This window comes from Danio aesculapii, chromosome 12, assembly GCF_903798145.1.
Source record: "Danio aesculapii chromosome 12, fDanAes4.1, whole genome shotgun sequence".
In the NCBI taxonomy this organism is placed as follows: domain Eukaryota; kingdom Metazoa; phylum Chordata; class Actinopteri; order Cypriniformes; family Danionidae; genus Danio; species Danio aesculapii.
The window spans coordinates 14,682,024-14,696,292 of NC_079446.1; the positions used below are offsets into that span (position 1 = coordinate 14,682,024).

Consider the following 14,269-nt stretch of genomic DNA (forward strand, 5'->3'; position numbering starts at 1 on the left):
TACCCCACCTATATACTAGCCTCAATCAACTTTGGGTTTTGGCCCTTCATAAGAAAAAGTTTGGGCAGCCCTGATTTAAACACTGATTATAGTCATACAGTAGTAAGTAGTTCACCATTTATTTTTTTTATTATTTTTGTAAATATTGTTTAATGCAATAACAGCAGGAAATTACAATGAAAATACAACAAATATAGATATAGTACAAATAATAAAGACATTGTGTTTTTGCAACAAGAGAAATAATATAAATTTAAAGAAGAAAAACAATGGTACACTACAAAAAAGGAAAATGAGAAAGTAAAAAAAAAAATCAATAAACAATAAATAAAATTTAAAACTAAATAAATAAAAAATGTTAAAGAAATATAACAATGGTATACTAAATTAAGAAAGACAATGAAAAGGTAAACAAAATAAAATACAAAATTTGTATTTTTCAGATAAAAAAAAGAAATTTGGCTTACATCAAGTATATCTACGCTTAAGAATATATACAGTTGAAGTAAGAATTACCCCCCTTGATTATTATTGATTTCCCAAATGATGTTTAACAGAGCAAGGAAATTTTCACAGTATGTCTGATGATATTTTTTTCCTTCTGGAGAAAGTCCTATTTGTTTTATTTCGGCTAAAACAAAAGCAGTTTTACATTTTTTAAAACCATTTTAAGGTCAAAATAATAGCCCGCTTAAGCAATTTTTTTTTCAATTGTCTACAGAACAAACCATCGTTATACAATAACTTGCCTAGTTAACTTAATTAACCTAGTTAAGCCTTTAAATGTCACTTTAAGCTGAATAGAAGTGTCTTGAAAAATAGCTAGTAAAATATTATTTACTGTCATCATGGCAAAGATAAAATAAATCAGTTATTAGAAATGAGTTATTAAAACAATTATGCTTAGAAATGTGTTGAAAAAAAATCTTCTCTCCATTTAACAGAAACTAAGGAAAAAAATGAACAGGGGGGCTAATAATTCTGACTTCAACTGTGAATATAAATATATATATATAAAAACATGTTCCAATAACTAATATGAGGTTTATATAAAAACTTGAATTAAGGAATTGTTTTTCTTTAGAGTAAAACCCCAAAACAACATGTGTATAGCTTAAAGAAAAATAACTACAAATCTTTCGGACAATTAGATTATTCACATCGGACCAGAAAGTTTTAACAAAGGGACATTCCCTAAATAAGTGAGCAACAGACCCAGAAGAAGTCTCACAGAAAGAGCAAGAGACATCAATGTCTTTTTGTAAAAACTGTAAATATTGTTTAACTGGATAAAATATTTATATAATAATTGCATTTCTTAAAAAAAAATCGGGAGAAGTTCACCGTTTATATTTACTTAATTTTGAAGAAACTGAAATTTAAAATCTTAACATATCATCAATGACATTTGTTTCAGGCATTTTTTGTTTGTGATTAATAATAATATCAACTAAAGCATAATAATGCTATGGCATAAGCTTACATTAGCTCATATTTCAACATTTTAAAATGTACAAACACAGATCATAATCTTTACAAATGTGAAGAACCCTTTTTTATTTGTTTATTTCAAACAATTGTATAATAAACCTGTATGTTCAGTTCTCTCTGGATTCAGATGAGAAGCTGTGAACTGAATGTCACAGGATCTGTTCAGGAATGGTTGGTAGATCTGTTTTCTCATTGGCTGCCGAGAACTGGAGGGAATGAAGAGTGTGTGTCGGCAAGGAGAGAAAGGGATAGAGAAGGAGGGGGGAAGACAAATGTAACTGTCTCTGAGGCTTCGTGTTAGAGAACAAAAACAAAACCACGATGTTCTAGAGATGCACATCTTCTGGATTTTCCTCTGTTGTGCAGGTGTGCATGGGTGAGAGGGAAAAGACAAAGGGATAAAAACTAATGGAAGTTGATATCACTGTGTGCATTGACAAGGAAGAATTTGTTTGTTTCTTATGTCAGACATCCATTGGACTTCAAAAGCTGGCTAAGGAAGTATACAGTGAAGAGTCCTCATCTGGGTGGATGTTGGATCGTTGAGGATGCGCCTCTCTCTGTTGTACATTACATCTGCCCTGGCCACCCTTTCTTTGAAATGTAGTGAGGATTGATGCTTCATACAGGATTTTCTCCTAAACATCTGCTGACTCTGGATACCTGGCATCATGCCAGTAATGAAGGGGCTGCTGGCACCCCAGAACACTTTCCTGGACACTATTGCCACCCGCTTCGATGGCACCCGTAAGTACTGGCACCAGTGCACACACACCAAACCCATATGAATGGAAAAGAATGTAAATGCTTACAAATGACAGTTCTTAATGGATTTTTAATTCTATAGTGTTGCCAAATGAATGTACAAAAATATTTTATTTCAAATAGGGTTCTGTATGTCAAACTCAGTATGTCCTACTGCTTAAGAGTCTTACTAAACAAGTTGGTAAATCTGTCAGTGTTTTATAATACTGAGAGCTGCTATAAACATCAGGTTTAATGAACCCCTTGAGGAGCACTGAGCTTTTATACTGCCACGGTAGCGCAGGAACACACATTAATTATGTACAATGAGACTGTATGTGTTGCATCATCATTTAGTATGCTTCCTAAAAAGTTACTTACTTGATCTGCCCCTTAAATACGAATGTGGTTGGATAAACTAATGTAGTTTGTTGATTCAGTCTTGAATAATATCCCGTCTTAAATTATTCTACAGCTCGGACAGCATGGGAAAGCAATGCCAAGGTCATGGATTTGGTCTCTGGGGCTTGCAATTGTGTTAAAACCAGAAACAATACTTTAAATGTATACAGTGCTCAGCATATATAAGTACACCCTCACAAATCTATCTTTTTAATTCATATTTTTATATTTGTGCATTTACATTAGGTTAGACAGTACTGAAGATAAATCTGGAGCTTATCTAACAAAATAACTTATGATAACTTATGGTTACGGTAACTAGTACACTCAAATTTATATGTGATAGAAAATATAGAAAAAATATACAAATTTTTAATACAGATTAAAAAAAGAGGAAAAATCAAGAGAAGCAAAAAAAAATCGTTGAAATTTTGTAGTTTGTAATAGTTTTTTTTTTCAATATTTTTTCTGAATTTAATTGTATTATCTTTCGATTTCTAAATATGTTTGGTGACTAAAACATTATTTAATAAATATATCTGTTTTGTTTAAATGCACCAAAATACATTGCCTATATTCACTGAGCAATAGATAATAATATTCATTTTCAAAATGGGCTGTACTCAATTATGCTGAGCACTGTAGGTTACATTTTTTAATAGGGATGGGTGATTTCATTTTGAATGTCTTTTTTTTTTTGGTCTTAAGGCATAATGAAAATGATGTATAAATGTATTGTATTCCATCTTGTAGGTATAGTGCACTGATATCATATGCTTTGTGTCTGTTTTTGTCTTATCATAGGAAATGACTCTCTCTTGTTTTGTGGTAGCAGGAACACTCTCATTGCATACATCTTTGAGATCTGTGTATGTGCCATGGGAAAAGTGGAAGCCTATAGGGACAATGCTGTTTGTTTTCTGAGTTCCCTGCCTTTGCCTAGCCTTAAAATAACCTGTTTTATCTGTTAATTAATAGGCAGTTTTTTAAGAATATACAGTTGAAGTCAGAACTATTAGCCCCCCCGAATTTCTTTTTCCCCAATTTCTGATTTTTTCAACAAATTTCTAAATATAATAGTTTTAATAACTCTTTTCTAATAACTGATTTATTTTATCTTTGCCATGATGACTGTAAATAATATTTTACTAGCTATTTTTCAAGATACTTCTATACAGCTTAAAGTGACATTTTAAGGCTTAACTAGGTTAAAAAGGTTAACTAGGCTGGTTAGGGTAATTAGGCAAGTTATTGTATAACGATGGTTTGTTCTGTAGACAATTGAAAAAAATATATAGCTTAAAGAGGCTATTTATTTTGACCTTAGAATGGGTTCTAAAAAATTAAAAACTGTTTTTATTCTAGCTGAAATAAAGCAAATAAGACTTTCTCCAATATTATCAGACATAATGTGAAAATGTCCTTGCTCTGTTAAACATCATTTGAGAAATATTTTCAAAGAAAAAAAATTCAAAGGGGAGCTAATAATTCTGACTTCAACTGTACAATGCATCAAAATGTCTGAACACAAAATACTAAAATCACACCATAAAGCAAAACACAGATTGACAAAGTCATTTTATAATAATCATTTATAACTAATTCACAAAATATAGGTTATGGTCAGCTATGCAACACATCAAAGAATACAAATAGTGACATACAATAGTAGCATAATTTGAGCTTCTTTATACTGAAGAGGGTGCAAACGACAGCTTACATGCAAACTTAATCTCTTCTGATAAATAACATCTCTCTCATGCCACCACACATAGCAACATGCACATTTGCAGCACTTCAATATGTTAGCTTGTGTGCACGAATGTTTCTTCATTATGAATTTTGCAACATCAGGCATTTTTCAGGCATTCATACTGTATATGTTTATTAATAAGAGGCTGCTTTGCATCACTCATTATTGTATAAAGTGTATTTGTGTATAAATAGTGACAGCTTGACAGGACTTATAAAAGGCCTAAAGTAATACAATTTGATGACTATTAATATATAATAATTAATTAATATAACAAAAAAAGACCTTCGAACAGCCAATGCATGTACTGATATGTTTGGATTATACAATGCGTCAAAATGTCTGGACACAAAATACTAAAATAAAATCATTAAGCAAAACACAGATTGACACAGTCATTTGTTAATAATCATGCATAAGTAATTCACAAAATATAGATTATGATTAGCTACACAACACAAATCGAAAGATACAAAAAGTGACGTACAATACTCGCATTTGAGCTTTCTTTCCATACTGATGAGGGTGCAAACTACAGCTTACATACAAACTTAATCTCTTTAGTTAAATAACATCTCTCTCATGCCACCACATAATCTATAGCAACATGCACATTTGCAGCACTTCGATATGTTAGTTTGTGTACCCTGCACAAATGTTTCTTCATTATGAATTTTACAACACCAGGCATTTTTCAGGTATTTATACATGTTTATTAATGTGAGGTTGCATTGCATCACTCATGTATAAAGTGTATGGTGTATGAATGGTGACAGCTTGACAATTAAATGACAATTAATACATAATAATAAAAAAATTGTATATAATAAAAACAATAATAAAAATAAAAGCTACTTTTAAACAGCCAATGATTGTACTGACATGTATGGATTACATAATGCATCAAAATGTCTGGACACAAAATGCTAAAATAACAGATTGACGCAGTCATTTGATAATAATCATCCATATATAGTTCACAAAATATAGACTATGATCAGCTACACAACACAAATCGAAAGATACAAAAAGTGATGTACAATACTTGCATTTAAGCATTCTTCCAACAGTATTGATAACAGCTTACATGCAAACCTAATCTCTTCTGTTAAATAACATCTCTCTCATGCCACCACACATAGCAACATGCTCATTTTTAGCACGTCAATATGTTAGCTTGTGTATCCTGCATGAATGTTTCTTCATTATGAATTTTACAACACCATGCATTTTTCAGGCATTCATACATCTTTACTATTGTGAGGCTGTATTGCATCACTCATGTATAAAGTGTATGGTATATGAATAGTGACAGCTTTACAGGACTTATAAAAGGCCAAAAGTTATACAATTAAATTACCATTAATATATAATAATTAATTTATGTATAATAAAAAATAAATAAATAAATAAATAAAAAACTCATAAATGGTACTTTCAAACAACCAATGAATGTACTGATATGAATGGATTATACAATGCATCAAAATGTTTGGACTCAAAATACTAAAATAACACCATAAAGCAAAACACAGATTGATGCAGTCATCTGATAATAACTATCCATAAATAATTCACGAAATATAGATTATGATCAACTTCACAATACAAATTGAAAGATACAAAAAGTGACATACAATACTCACACTTGAGCTTTCTTTCCATATTAATGAGAACAGCTTACATGCGAACTTAATCTCTTTTGTTAAATAACATCTCTCTAATGCCCCCACACACAGCAACATGGTCATTTGCAGCACTTCAATATGGTAGCTTGTGTATCCTGCATGAATGTTTCTTCATTTATGAATTTTACAAAACCAAGCATTTTTCAGGCATTCATACATTTTTATTAATGAGAGGATATTGCATCACTCATCATTGTAAAAAGTGTATGGTATGAATAGTGACAGCTTGACAAAAATACTTTCAAAAGACCTAAAGTTATACAGCTAAATGACAATTATTAATAATTAATTCATATATAATAAAAAAAAATCCAATCTCATAAAAGATATTTTCAAACAGCCAATAAATGTCAAGATAGAAAGTGTAAAATGAATCTGCTTGTGTCTCTGAATGGTCTAAAATCCATCAGGAATGTTCAGAGTCCCATTTATTAGTTTGTTATACTTTTTACCACATAATTCTATGGGCTGTCATTGATTCACAGCCAAAAGGCTTTATTTTCTAAGTTTACAGTATATCGTGTTCTTCAAACTGAAGTTTGAAGTTAACAGTTTGTTTTCATTTTGGCATTAAGATTTAAAAATTTGAAATTTATTTATTTAACAGGCGTAAAGGCTCATTAATCAATAGTAAAACTGTAAATAAGCCAGAGTTAGCCACAAGGGCTAATTTTCATCTGTTGCCCCTGCCAGATTTTTAAAAGGCAACCTAAAATCAAAAAAGCACATTATTACACGTACAATAACAATAAAGTTACATACATCAAAAGGATAAAACATATAATAATAATTACATAAAAAAGAGAAAAGAATTACACATGATTACAACCTTGATTTGCTTTTAGCCATTTCTTTAACTTTATACAGTTGCAATCAGAATTATTAAACCCCTTTTAAATCTTTTTTCTTTTTTAAATATTTCCCAAATTATGTTTAACAGAGCAAGGAAATTGTCACAGTATGTTTGATAATATTTTTTCGTCTGGAGATAGTCTTATTTGCTTTAATTCAGCTAGAATAAAATTGGTTTTTATTTTTTTTTTTAAACATTTTAAGGTCTAACTTATTAGCCTCTTTAAGCTATATATTTTTTGATAGTCTACAGAACAAACCATCATTATACAATAACTTGCCTTATAACCCTATCCTGCCTAGTTAACCTACTTAATCTAGTTGTCATCATGGCATAGATAAAATAAATCAGTTATTAAAAATTAGTTATTAAAACTATTATGTTTAGAAATGTTAAAAAAAATCTTCTCTCCATTAAACAGAAATTAGGGAAAAAAATAAACAGGGGGGCTAATAATTCAGTGGGTTTAAAAATTCTGATTGCAACAGTATTTAAATGTTGAATAATTTGTAATACCCCTTAAATTAATAGGAAGTGTGTTGCAGAAATGATTGGCTCTAACTAAGAAGATTGACTGTGCAAAAGATGAAAGTCTAAACTGCACAGCCCAGTCTCCTCTAGTAATAAATCGTGTTGCTCTACCATTATTATTCTTGTGTGTCACAAACTCACATAATGGAAGTGGAGCATACATTTAAAATGTTAAAAATCATACAAGCATCAACCAAATATTTCATATTATCAGAGCTCAGTAAATATTGTTTTGTATTGTATTAAAAATGATGATACCCAATAGTCTTCTGATCAAATACTTTAAGTGTCTGGTTATAAAGTGATTCAACTGATTTTAAATGACATTCCCCCCCATAATTGTTATTATTATTATTATTATTATTATTATTATTATTATTATTATTATTATTATTATTATTATTATTAAAACAGTTTTACTGGTGTGTGACCAACTAGTAAGACAATATGCAATATAAGAAAAAAATGCATAAAAAGATGAAGGTAATGCTAATGATGTTCTTTTTCATGGCAAGGGTCTTTAGTTCTTACAACAGTTTAAGGTGTACTGTATAATTTAGAGACAGGTGATGTGTCAGTAATGTTACCTTCACCTCTGGAGACTCAGCTCCTCCTCTTTCCTCACAATGCTGGATGCTTCTGAGTAGCAGAGCGCCAGTGTACTCGTGGCCCAAAATAGCTGCCCTCTTGTTGCCGTAGAGACAGCTTTCCTGCACAGTGATTATAGCAGTTGAAGCTGAGCTTTTGGTACTAACAAATGACTTACTGAAAGAACTTCAGATCACATACATTACACAAACAATGTTGATAATCTTACTTTTATTATTTACAACATTTAAATTGGAAAGAAAATGTTGATCAGGGCTATTTGTCAAAGAGTAAATCCAGTGAATATTTCTCAGGTAGACATTTTTTAAGTCCATTTTTAAACAAGCACATACTGTACCTTGCTGTTGCTTACTGAACACTGTTATTTATAAGTCATGTGAATAAAAAATACACCTGAGTGTTCTTTACTATTTCATATGAAGAAAAGGCTAAGCTCTAATCTTTAACTGAACTGTCATGTCAGAGATAAGAAGCTATATAGTGGTCTTGTACTTGCTAACATCCACCTGACATTTTTTCCCACACTTCTATAAAATCTCCAGATTATTTTAGACTAAAGTAGCTGTAAATTCAAGTTTGGCTTGCACAGAATAGCATTTAAAAACAACTTTGTAAATATACAAATAAATTAAGTAAGCATAAGCTCTCTAAGTTTAGCCCATGTACAAATGACATAATACGAGATTGAGTGTAAACAAGCATAAGGTCTAAGTACAATCCTAAATAAATTATATAATCAAGGATGCAATCAAAAATAAAGTCACTTTCCAAAACCTTTTCATTCAATGCTCCTTCCAATGATCTTTTAATTTCCACACAGATTGCTGATTCACTATCATTAAAATTACAACTAAAAACCCATCACCTGAATCCCTATTAACAAAAGCCAGAACCTCTCTTCTCTCCGCCCCACCACACCACTTGACAACCTCAAAACATTATACAATTCTGTGTGTGCTTCACATAGGTTAGTGGGCTTGACAAGCCACCTGTACAAAACACACTTTTATCTCTCTGACACTTTAACCAACACTTGCACCAGTATAGAACACTTGCGCACACTTTTTTACAATCCCTCTATATCTCTAAAAAAACCCACTGAATTTATAAACTGTGCTTCACACAGGTGAGTGGTCTTGACAAACCAACTGTAGAAACACTCTTCTCACTATAACCCCCCCCCCCCTCCTTACTCTAGTATTTAATTCTCTGAGCACTAATAGTTCCTTTGTATAATTAGCGCTTCTTGTGTTTATTGCCCCTTCTTATTGAATCGCTGAATCCCCGCTCAATTGAAAGACACTTTGGTCAAAAGCATCAGCTAAATGACTAAATGTAAATGTGAAAAGTTGTGAACATCTGAATTAAATGAAGTAAATGCATGTCCCAAAACATTTGGAAGTACACTGTAGGTGATATCCATGCGCAATTACATCTTTATAAGCAAACAATTTTTCTGTACACAAACTTATAGTAAATTTCCTCTCCAACCTCTCAAATCACTATATATAACAACAAATTGTGGATGTTGATTTTAAAATTATTATTATTGCATAAGTTTTATTGTTGACATTGTCTGTTCATTGTGTTTTAATAATTGTTGCAAACAGAGAGCAGAACATTTGTACATAAACTAATACTGTTTTGGAAGGCACAGTGGCTCAGTGGTTAGCACTGTCACCTTGCAGCAAGAAGGTCAATGTTTGAGTCCCGGCTGTGCCAGTAGGCATTTCTGTGTGGAGTTTGCTCCCCTAAAGTCCAAAGACATGCAGTTATAGCTGAATTGAATTAGCTAAAATTGTCCATAGTGCACTATAAAAAATGCAGGGTTCCACACAATTCATTCATGTTGTCCCAACACAAATTGATTAAGTTAACACTTTTAACAAATTTATGTGGATTGAACATAAAAAAATTAAGTTAAATGAATAATACTGTTTCATGACAGGGCTTGCTGGCTGGAAAATCAATCAATCAATAAATATGTTTTTGAATACATAAATACACACACTCAGCAAAAGAAAAAAAGAGCAGCTCAGTGGTTAGCACACCAACTGAGCCTGGTTTCTCTCAAGGTTTTTTCCCCATTCACTTTCGTCAATTGGTGAAGCTTGTTCCTTGCCACCGTCGCCGCTGGCTTGCTTGGTTTGGGACTTGTGGAGCTGTGCATTGATGGATTTGCTCTTCAGTGTTTGTTCTTCCAGCAGTGAAATTTAAACCACACTGAACTGAACTAAACTGAACCTCAACTCTGAAAACTGGACTGACACAGTTTCAATTTACTAGAACTTCTATGTTAAGCTGCTTTGACACAATCTACATTGTAAAAGCGCTATAGAAATAAACATGAATTGAATTTAATTGAATGGCCCGAGTCCTGGAGAGCTGGCGTTTCAGTGTGAAGTTTGTATGTTCTTCCTGTATTCGTGGGCTTCCTCTGGTTTCCTCCACAGTCCAAAGACATGTGCCATAGAAGAATTAAATAAACTATAGTGTGTTTATATATATATATATATATATATATATATATATATATATATATATATATATATATATATATATATATATATATATATATATATATATAGTTTGAAGGGAGATTGATATAGGTTCAAAATGGAGAATAATGTACTGTAATACAGCAACAGTACTGCATTAAACAAAATTCGACTATTGAATGTCTTTCACAACATTATTAATCCTCATCTCTCTTTTTTCCCACAGACAGCAATTTCCTCCTTGGGAATGCTCAGGGTCACCGTGGCTATCCCATTGTGTACTGTTCTGATGGATTTTGTGAGCTGACAGGATTTGGACGAACAGAGGTGATGCAGAAGAATTGCAGCTGTCATTTTCTGTATGGCTCGGGCACTAGTGAGCAGGTTGTTCAGGGTGTGAAGAAAGCTATGGAGGGCAAGGAAGAGTATCAGGCCGAGGTCCAGTTCTACAAGAAGAATGGTAATAATACTGTTGTTATAAAGTCCATTGTTGTATAATACAATGTTTTATACAGTAGCTGCTAAGAGAAGGCAGTTTTTTTAACAAATTTTTGTGTTTTGTTTAGGGATGCAAACAGTTAATAGACGATTGATAAATTTTTTATTATCTATTTAACTGAGACACCTTATCAATGATTGTTTAAGCATGGATGTCATGGAAGAGATAGTTTAAACTGATAGTCTTCATATATTCACACTATTCGCACATCACTTGTGTAGCAAAATTAGCTTAATATATGAATATTAATGATTAATAATAAAAATGTATTATTAATTATGAATTTTCAAAATTAACTTATAGTTGATTTAAATAATAAATATAACTATGTCTTCGCCCGGTCATCTGAATGGACTCTGTAATAATTTATTTGTTTAGCTACTTTTTGTGAAGTAGATAAATAGTTTAGAAGTTTTATTAAACTTAATAAGTTGGTAGCAAGGATCTTTTACTATTAAAGTGATCGTTTCTGTGAGGCAAAACAAAAACGATCCAAAGTGGTTATGATGTGATTTATTGACTAGTCTAACATATAATGAACAAATGTACAAAACATAACAACAAAGACCTAGAAAAAGAAAGCCAAGAAATGAAAGAATTTAGATAAAAGAATGGCACCTCTAACTCAGTCCCACACAACTATTAAGAACCACCAAGACTTAAAAAAAAACTTTTTGATAAACGGGCACAGCTTTAAAAGTGCATGACTAAATACCTGCATTTCTGGGTCTTTCTCTCTCTTCCTGTGATCTTTCTCTGATGCTTGTAAGACAAGGTTTTTTAAGAAGTCCTTTGTTGTTTTACGTGGAATTTGCGACACAGATCGGAGGATACGTAAGACGAAACCTTTAAACTAAGTTATAAAATAAGAAACGTGGAAAAAGGGTCTTCCTTGGTGTCGGGAAAGTTTTAACTATTGGTCATGTCACACCCATTCTATACTGACTAACCAATGGTTTCAGGGCAAAGTTTGAGCGGGAGATTTCCTTTGTCTCTAGGCCACTATATACTCTATTATACACTTTATGCATAATGAAAATCTCCCCTGAAGAGACCCTGAGAAACTCAGAGCATTATAGAATGTAAGCCATATAGTTTTCATTATGCATTCTGCATCATGTGTTGTGAAATAGGAGAAGCATAACAATACCATACATGACACTTTAAACACACATTAAGTAGAATCTATGCATTATATAACACCCAAAGGGGTCTATTGGACATGCATATAATATTGTAACTACTTTTGCTAAAAGATTGCAAACAAACACATTATATACCATCTGGAGTGAGTTTTGAGATCTAATAGTCCTTTTTAAATCTAAAGGGGGTTTGGGAATGTGTTTGGGTTGCAAAAATGGGAGGCGGGAGGTGTCTCTCTTTTCCCCTCTTCACCATCTGCAATATAGATTGAAAACCAGCAAGGAATAGGTCCCTAAAGCTGATTAAACTTCTTGGTAAACAAGGTGTCACACACAGCGATATTTGGCGCCAGACCTCCTGGCACCTATGGCAATGAAAGTCAGCGCAGTGCGAAATATGGTATTGGAGGGTGATCAGTTCCTCAGCTACGGCCTGTATGCTACACTTGTCACAAACCTGTTTGATTTCTCTTTTGCTGAACACAATAAAATGTATTTTGAAAAAATGTTGGAAACCTGTAACCATTGACTTCCATAGTATTTGCTTTTCCTACTATGGAAGCCAATGATTACAGCTTTCATTCTTTAACATTTTTCAAATAATCTTTTATTTTGTTCAAGAGAGAAATAAACTTGTAAAGGTATGAAACCATTTTAGGCTGAGTAAATAATAAGTACATTATTGGGGGGTGAATTATCTTTTTAATGTACATAGTTTTAGGATGCAAAAAATGATTTTTGACAACTTAATTGTTTTATGTTTTTCAATCCACTTAAATTAGTAAAAAACGATTAAGTTAACTTAATTTGTGTTGGAACAACATGAAGGAATTGTTTGAAATTCAACATGTTTTGCAGTACATGGAAAAATGAGGTGAACGAGGTGAGCATGTACAGTAATTAATGTTTCTGGCTTGTTGTGTGTTCAATTCTTTTAACCTCAACTGAATATATATAGCTTTTTATTTTTTCAAAGAACCACGATGAAAATTATATACCATGGTCATATTCCAAGACAACAATGTAAAGTTCGATCAGGGTTAATTAGTGAAAGGATTCCTAGTTCTGACATGGGTGTTTAAGAAATAAAAACCACACAAGGCATCAGTACATAGAACAAGTCACAAACATATTAGTCACTGCAATAAAGATCAAATCATATTCTCAAAAGTATTTTCTTTCTTAAATTTTCCCAAACAGTGACCAATTTTTGTCCAGGCAGTCATGCAAATTTCTTCTCCCAGTTCAGTGCCCACTTACTTTTCTCAGGAATTGGCACTGATTGTCCACTATACATCAACTGACATGGTCATTATAAAAATGATTGGTTAGAGGGTGATTAATTTCCAAGAAGTTGCAAGTTCTTCTACTTCAGTCTTTGTCAATCTACACATTATTTCATCACTGCAACCTTGAGCAAACTAGGGGATAGACAGTAAGTATTCTAATAAGGGAGCTGTTTGGAAGTTATTCCGTAATTCTGTGGTTTTAATAGTCCTTTAGTCCACAATTGAGCAAGCCAGAGCCATCATGTGATTTAAAAAAAACTCTATTTTGGCATCTTTGGTTATCATCATGGAACAATACAGACTGTACTGGCAGATTATAATTATGAATCTGATTATACCCCTCTGATTAGATGTTTGCCTTGATTAGATGTTTGCAGTGATGAAATAATGTGTAGATTGACAAAGACTGAAGTAGAAGAACTTGGAACTACAGATGCCGCAAACAACAATGTAGCAACTGAAAAATGAGTAACAGTCACAAGTTGTGAATGTAGTTGCTAGACAGTGACATATTGTGAGAAGAATGGAACATCTGGCTGAACCAAGGCCACAAAACTTCTCATCAAAGTTAAATGCTTTCTTCGCATATGGTCAGAAGAATATGAAGATATGCCTGACAAGTTCTAAGGTCTGAAATTTTAGAATAGGTTTGGGGTTTTCTGATTTAATTTGTTATTAAATTGTTTGAAACTTCATGTATTTAAATACTAAATTATAAAATACTTTCTCAAATAATAAAATTAATTAACATGTTTTTCATACTTTTTAGA

General features: G+C 32.2%; 1 protein-coding gene across 1 annotated transcript in view; it reads left to right on the forward strand.

The window, feature by feature from the left end:
• Positions 1-1,760: 1,760 nt before the first annotated feature.
• Positions 1,761-14,269, forward strand: part of kcnh4b (potassium voltage-gated channel, subfamily H (eag-related), member 4b) — a 55,499-nt gene continuing 42,990 nt past the window's right edge. Inside the window, 2 exon segments of the mRNA XM_056469963.1 lie at positions 1,761-2,238; positions 10,796-11,029. Of these exon segments, the coding sequence (XP_056325938.1) occupies positions 2,163-2,238; positions 10,796-11,029 (310 nt within the window). The 5' untranslated portion in view covers positions 1,761-2,162.